The sequence below is a fragment of the Pieris rapae genome, chromosome 21 (genome assembly GCF_905147795.1).
Source record: "Pieris rapae chromosome 21, ilPieRapa1.1, whole genome shotgun sequence".
NCBI lineage: Eukaryota > Metazoa > Arthropoda > Insecta > Lepidoptera > Pieridae > Pieris > Pieris rapae.
In genome coordinates this window covers 7834864-7842801 of record NC_059529.1, presented here as the reverse complement: position 1 = coordinate 7842801, position 7938 = coordinate 7834864, and the positions used below count along the sequence as shown (strand labels likewise).

The 7938-nt window shown below is 32.9% G+C and overlaps 1 protein-coding gene across 1 annotated transcript; it reads right to left on the bottom strand.

The window, feature by feature from the left end:
- Positions 1 to 330: 330 nt before the first annotated feature.
- On the bottom strand, positions 331 to 1155 carry LOC110993893 (ommochrome-binding protein-like). The gene has a single exon (XM_022260296.2). The coding sequence runs from the start codon at positions 1153 to 1155 to the stop codon at positions 331 to 333; it is 825 nt and encodes a 274-aa protein (XP_022115988.2).
- Between the last annotated feature and the right edge of the window lie 6783 nt (positions 1156 to 7938).

Sequence of the window (7938 nt, the reverse complement as noted above, 5' to 3'; positions counted from 1 at the left end):
TGTCTGTTTTATGTATTACCAAAAAATAAATAAATAAATTACATTGATGAAAAAAATGTTTTATATAGATTATTATTAAAACAATATTTTGTGGACAGAACTGTTTATTATTTTCATAAATTTGACGATGGTTCAGAATCATATAAATAAAAGATGCTTTCTGGTTAACAAGATATGTATATTTTTTTTCATAGGTCTGGATTAAGGCTGGATTAAGCCAAAAAACTCTTCAGAACAACAAGACAACAAAAAGAACAAAAAGACTTAAGCCATAATATATTTTATTGAATTTTTATATAACCTGGTACAAATAAAATTGTATCGAAGTCTTTATGCAACAACGCTTGTCAAACGTACTAATTCCTGAGAATTGGAATATATAAGGTTGTTTTCTCTGTCAAAACTCATCCCCATAACACCTGGAATGCTCACAATTGCTTTTAACTTTTGCAGGATTATACTCAGAACATAAATTGTATCTTCACTTGACAGATAAATCTGTCTGGTGTTATCTGTTGCTATACCTAAAAATCTTGGATATTTTTTTACAAGAAAAGCATCGCTCTCATTATGTTTGACAGAAAATAGACCAGAGCTATTAATAAAATATATATTATTTTCAGCATCAAAAACAAATTGGTTCACAGTATGCTTTATTTCCTGCATCGCTCTTACGGTCCTGTTGGAGTAGGAGTAGGCTTTCAGGCTTGGAAACCTCACGAAGTACAGCCTTTCCTTCACCACCAGCCACCAAATATCTAGATTACTCACATCTAATCGTTTAAGAGTCTTGAACGTCGGATTGTATTTATAAACCCCGTGGCTGCCTCCAAAATATATCTCATTGGCCACTTCATCACTTGCTATAGCGAACGCGTCTTTAACTCCCTTCAATACCGTGAGCCTCTTAGTGTCAATTTGGAGTGCACCGGGTAGATATTCTCCCTGACCGGCGTCGAAGCTGAAATACACTGTGTTAGTTAGTTTGTCAACGGCTAATTGGTTTGGGCTGTGAGCTAGCGAAGCGAGCGTCTGCTTCACAAAACATTGTTTATTTGACTCCTCAGATGGGAAATCACAGATTTTGGCAACGCTTTCGAACGTCAAAGCAAATAGGATGAATATTGGTTTAAAAATTCGATTTCGTTCTATCATTACTTCAAATATTGTTCACACGAACCGTAAATGTGTGACACTTATTGAACAAACTGAGGTGGTGTCTCACAGTATGTTGACAGAATGCATATCAAGTATTCGTAAATATTATTGTTTACGTTGGACCTGTGTTATGTTAGTCTTAGGTATGGTAGTTTAGGTAAGCAGGGACCTTACTATCACACTATATTTTTTTCAAAGACCCTTAGAGCCTGTAAATAGAGCACATAAATTATTCGAAATATAAATGTTCCGAATAAGATACTTCGCGCTTCATGACGAATAGCGCTATATGACAATCGTGAAATACAAAAATACTGTTTATCCTACCAATAAGCAATAAATAGCTTATATGGAACTTATCCGAACATTGTGAAACAGACCCTTAGAGATTTTATAACGAGTACGTTGCAGAGTCTAGGGCTGCGAGTGCCAAATAATCACAATCGGCGTGGTAAGTGATCGCAAATGCTTGTATTTAAGTACAATTCACTTACAGAAGCGGCATTGACGCGTGTCTTGCGTACCTTGAATATTATTGCATGTAAGACGAATTTATTTAGTTGCACTCTAATAGCTGAATTTACAAGGATAATAGTTTATAATTTGTTATAAAATATGTATGCTTTCGTGTTTTGTTTATTAGTTATCTAATCTCTATAACTACCTTATTTGATTTTTTTCACTAACAAGTTTTCTATTATTTTACTATCTCTGTAGTATTATTTTTAGAAGAAATTTAAGAATACAAAATAAATAAATTTTGAAGGTTACAAAAAGCATTGTTTAATGTTACATTTCATTCACAACGCAGCTGTTGTTAACGAAGTTTTGGAATGAAGAAAACTTTACTAAGAAGTGTTGAGACTTTAACCAACCACCCTGAAGTGCGTTTGAATCACGGTAAAGTAAAAGTAAGTGTAAGGTACAGCAGGCCTTACCTACTTGCCAATCAAAATAGAATCAGAAATTTCAGACAAGACCAAAGACGCTGTGGCCATAATTTTTCACACGAAATCGCAGCAACCAATAAAAATTTATTTTGGAGAAAAAAAGTATTTTTAGTATTTCTTTACATTTGTGTAAAAATGGCTATTGATCACATGTTACCCATTTGATAAATTAGATGTTTTTGGTCAGGAATAGCGAACCACAAAAATTATTTTAAATCTGCAATCTATTTGAAATCTAACCGGCAAGTCTGAAGGATCTATTTCAATTTAATTTCGCTTTAATTGCTTTGCTATTTCAATATAGGGATTATCAGTTCCATTCATATTTTAATGCTATTGTTAAGGAGCGTCGCGGTTACACACCGGCTTCGGTACTATCAAGATTAACTTCGTTCCATTTAAAATACCTAGAACATGTACATAAACACACATATACGTACTTATTTAAATTTTTCCTTAACGGTAGTTATGTAAGCTAATATTAGTTGTTATTAAACGAAATGTTAACACTCCGTACATAGCAAATAAATGATAAAACGACAGTTTTGGAAGTTATAATTAATAAGCCCTTCAGTCGTTTATACATTCATAAATTTATTGTAATATAATATTATCATATTTCAGGATGGCTCGTCAATATAACGAGATGGCAAAGAGCAACCACTTACTTGTGGACATATTCTGTCGCAACATCAATAAATTCATTAGTGTCGTTAAAGACATCCTCCATCGTAGGTTAAGTGCTGACCCTTGTGGTCCTGGTTAACGATACGTTATATTGGTGTCGAGGAACTTATTATTATTATTATTATTGTTTTTTTTTTTTTACTATGTTACCTTTGTTAGTTATGAGCCTTTTATTGATGTAACATTAATTTTGCAGTGTGCACATGGTTTTACATTAGAATCCTGTTCATAACTATTAGTTTTAAGTTTATTTTTGTAAAGATTATAATGTGTTTTGTGCACCAAATAAATAAAAAATAAAAAAAATAAAAATATTTGAGAATGCGAAATAATACAGCGTTAAAAAATATAACTAAGGTAACAGATGGAAGATGTTAAACAAAAAAAAACTAAAATAGAAATGGGCGGGGACAAGAGGAGCAAAAACGTACAAAAATTAGTGCCCAAGGTACAGCAAACGAAAAAAAGGAGAAAACTTAGAAGGTGGGTAGACAATGTATTAGTGAAATGACGGGATTTGGAGGAGGCCTTTGTCAAAAGCGGGCACACAGATACCTAAAAGAAGATTGAAATAGAAATATATCTGAATAAAGGCTATTATTATTATTATTTGACGATGAGCAAAGCATCACTTATATTATTATAGGTAATAGATGTGTTTCTTAGTTTTAAGAACCTTTTCAGTGTTTTCTTTATCCAGCGTCGCCTTACTACACCTAAATTATTCGGATTAGATTTAAGACGTTCAGAATCAGAAAGGGGTAAAAAATTCCCTTCACCGAGGAGGGCGTGTACCTTTAGTCCGAACTCGTATGAAACGCCCAAAGCTGTACTGTAAAGGCCCTTAATACAAATAGCGAGATTCCATTCCAAAAATAGATTAAAGTTAGTTGAAACTTAAAGTGTATTATTTGAACATACCTCAAAAAATCGCCTCCGAACGTAACTCGGTATATCAAGTTTTATATTGGTGTATTTTTTCAGTAATTTTCTTTATTGTAGTTTGGATGTTAGAATCATAGATGGAGAAGCAGTGAAGGTTGATATTGCACTAATAGCATAATGTTAACGAACGAATTGTTGTCAATTGTTATAGCGTGGACAAAGTACCACGCTATTAAGATCTTGTCTTTAGATTTTATATGACTTTGGAATACATTCTTGAAACCTTATTCAAAATCTAAACACGACAGCAACTCCCAAATGGTAAGAAAGCAAACTTGGGCTGCTCCAGACGTGTAGATGGCATACGAATTAGGTATTATCTTTTGCATATATAGTAAAAATAAATAAGTGATAAACATAACTTTTTACCCTGATATTTTTTATTTCTCTCGTTTACATTTTTAGTTTTTATCTCTCATCTGAATATTGATTTCTTACAAATATCAAATTGTCATCTATACGTCATTACATAGCTATCATTTGCGTTTTGTTATTCCAAGTCTGATTAAACTACTGTTGCACAATAGGTATACTTTCCGTTTCGTTAGTTTATAATTTGTTTAAACAATTATTATTAGTTTTTTTCTATTTGGACCAAATTAACCATATGAGTAGGTATTATAAAATTTTGTAGTGTTCAAACTTCAAAAGTTTTCTTAGTTCAAATATTTTAATATTTATAGGTTTTGTTTTTAAATTTATGGTTGTTTTTGTATTAACACTGTTTATTGTATTTATCTGATTTCGATTTTTATATTTTCATATGTATGTTAATGTCGACACGTGTTTGTAATAATTTGGTGGTCCAAAAAAAAATAGCAAAATTCAGAATAAATGACATAGACATTTTAATGACATAGACAATAGACATACGACCGACGAAAGTTTTTCTTTATAAGTTGATACAGCAACTAACCGAAATAATTATTATTCTAATTGTTTACCTGGTGAAAATTACCTTTACGCGAGACAAGTGATGTGAGACCCAACTCCAGAAATACCCCGAGGCAACGACCCTGGTTACGTCAAAAACTAAGAAACTAATTAACTCACTTTTTCACTCTCATGATTCTGACCATCCTACCGACAGCCAGAGGGTACAATATTCGTATGTACTAACAGATGTTTAAGCCAATTTTGGCGGCACGGCCGTGCACCAATAGATCATTATAATATGTGCGCATTTAACACTCGCTAAAAGCAGTGAACATTTTCCGGAATATAAGACAAACATAAAGGTCCTATAAGACAATGGTAATGGGTGTAAATTTAAATATCCGCTAGAGTAATTTGTTATAAATAAATATATTGGTGTAAATGGCAATTAATTCCGAGCGGAAGTTTTTGATTTCATCGCAAGATTGTATACATTATCAAGAATTATAGATTCAAAGATACTTGATTTCCTCAAAGAATTGCATGCACTTAGTGAGAAATTTAAACATAAAAAAAAACAATACAACAATAAAAAAAGAAAAAGCAATACAGCATTAAATAGTAATATATCAAAACATTCGCAAAAATACTATTTCTTATAGGAACTGACATGAAGCAAACCTTTTGTCACTTCAACGGACAATTAAAACGTCTGTTAATTTAAGCAGTTCGTTAATGTGCCCTATTGGAAAGGTTAGTCTTCGTTGGTTAGTAACGGCATCCTGCAGCCTAGGCACTGGAGCACTGCGGGGTTCTTTTCCACATAACAAGTTTATCAGAAACATGGTAAGTATTGGCGTTGTAGCCCACAGAATCTCTTATGAATAAAGTCAGCAAGTAAAAAAGGACATACATTCTACAATACAGGTGCCTGATAAACTTGTTTAGCTCCATCATCACCCTATACTTTCTTCCATATTTATCGAGATAGATATTATTTTTTAAACCTGGGTATTAAAGTATTTAATAGTAAAAAATGCTGCAACGATATCTTTAAAATCTTTTCAAATGTTTCTAAACACTAAAGTACTGCGGCAAAACTCATTAGAATATAAACGGTGAATAAATTCAAATAAAACCAGGAATTACAAAGGCCCCAAACGGCCATTAGTATAACAATATGAACAATTCTTTGGAAACAGGCGCATAATATACCATGAATATTTTTCCACTGAGTCTTGATGGATGCTAGGATAATATTTAACTACCCTTTGTTTTATAATACCGACCTCCATGGTTTGTTTGTAAATCTTTCGGTTCTAAGTTTGACCCTGGCGACACAACATTGGTTGTGAGAGGATACGTATTATTTAATGCAACATAGTGTGTATTTAAGCAAATATTTATTTATTTAAATAGGTGTAGCATAAATCATATTATTTTACAAACAAATTAGCCGTTATATAGTGAAATATAAGAAGTATGTTTTAATTCCCTATGGATTAGAATTCATAGACTAGAAAAGGAGGTAGACCTAGGTAGGTATGTGATTTTGTTGGAACTGGATAATATAATATGAATATAAGGCTAATGTATGCTATACTTTGTACACAAATATCTCGGAATCTAAAAGATTTATCGATATAAAATCAGATATATTTCAACTTGATACAATAACAGTAATACGTGGGTAGCACTCAATATATTTAGAACTGGCCAGTTAGAAACATTGCTAATGAAAACTTTTTTTAATTTCAATTTTCGAACACTTTGGTAACCTTACATTTATTTGTCAGTTGTTTTTGTGAATTGGCGGCAAAAATCTTGTTACACGTGAAAATGAACCAAACCCTAATGAAGAATGGGCCCACTGTTTTTTTCAGTGGTTCCATCGAATGTAGCCATAAACGACAACCTCAGCCTAACCATAATTGTTATTCTTTCTTTCCATAAAAGCATAAAATCCGCGTAAAACCCTTTGTTAATTTACGTTTCAAATTTCAATGTAAAAGGTTAATTCGATTAAAATTTGCGACTTATATGTTATGTATAATTATATTCCTCGAGAGATGTCTAAGTTTTTAATTTAAGACGCTAACAAAATTACTATTCTCGTTCATACGAAGTTACTCGCTGAAGCAAAGTTAGAACACAATTTTCTCCGCTACTCAACTCACAGCAACTTCTAGTTTTTACTCCACATGTTTCAGTCGTATAATTTGTTTCTGAATAGTTCAGGACTTTTTGCTTAGGAGAAACTATTGCGTGTGAGTGTCAAACACATTTTTACCAGTGATTCTGGGTTTGAATTTTGATTAACCTTTTTGTTTTGAAATTTTAACATTAAAATACCATACCTAATACAACGACAATTTAATCTAAGGTCTAGACTAGATTGTAATTTGGAACGCATTTATGAATACTGGCCTATATAGATGGTTTTATTGCCGCTGGGAGCTTTACCGGCGTGTGTCCAGTGGACCAATAGGATTACATGCTTCGTCACTCTGACAACTAGGCCAGGTTACTACGATGTAATATAATAAAGTTATATTGAATATGATAGGAACGAGGAATTGTTACAGCGATTCTTAAATGTGAGAAATACTCTTTTAATCTAGTATTAAAAACGATCTAGAAATATCTCCATCAAGAAAAGAGCTTACCAATTCTCAAAAGGCCGGCAACGCACTCTGGCATTGAGAGTGTCCATGGGCGGCGGCATCACTTAACATCAGTTAAGTGATTCCGCCTGATGGTGAGCCTTCTGCCCGTTTGCTGTTATCTAAAAAAGAAAATCTAGAAATGTACATTTTAGAAGAATTTATTTTCTTATAAATTATCATATTACCGTTAACAAACATAGTGTGAATCCTAACTATAATATATTGTTACGGAGACAACTGTAATGTTTTTAGATTTTTCCATTAGTTAGAGAATTTTTAGCAGGCTGAAATATGATTTATGGCCGTTTCAGGAGAGGGTTATTCACATATTAGAAAATCGTAATTTACATAATGTTACTCTAGTTTTCATAAGGCTGACATTATTTTCAATCAGTTTCAGAACAAGTGAATACGAGTGGTACCTACACTTTTCAGGAGACCCGTTTTCAGACGTTTTTAGCCCTTGTTTTACCCCTTTGATGAAGGAATATTCTAGAACGAATTATTCTAGGTGTGGGACAAGGACTGTTTGATACGCGAGAGAGAGGGGAGATCGGAACCTTCTATCTTCTTCGGAAGATAGACCGAGCACTCTAGAACGCCATACGATAAGGACGGAGCAGTGTGCGAAAGAGATAGCGAGTACGCACGTTCTA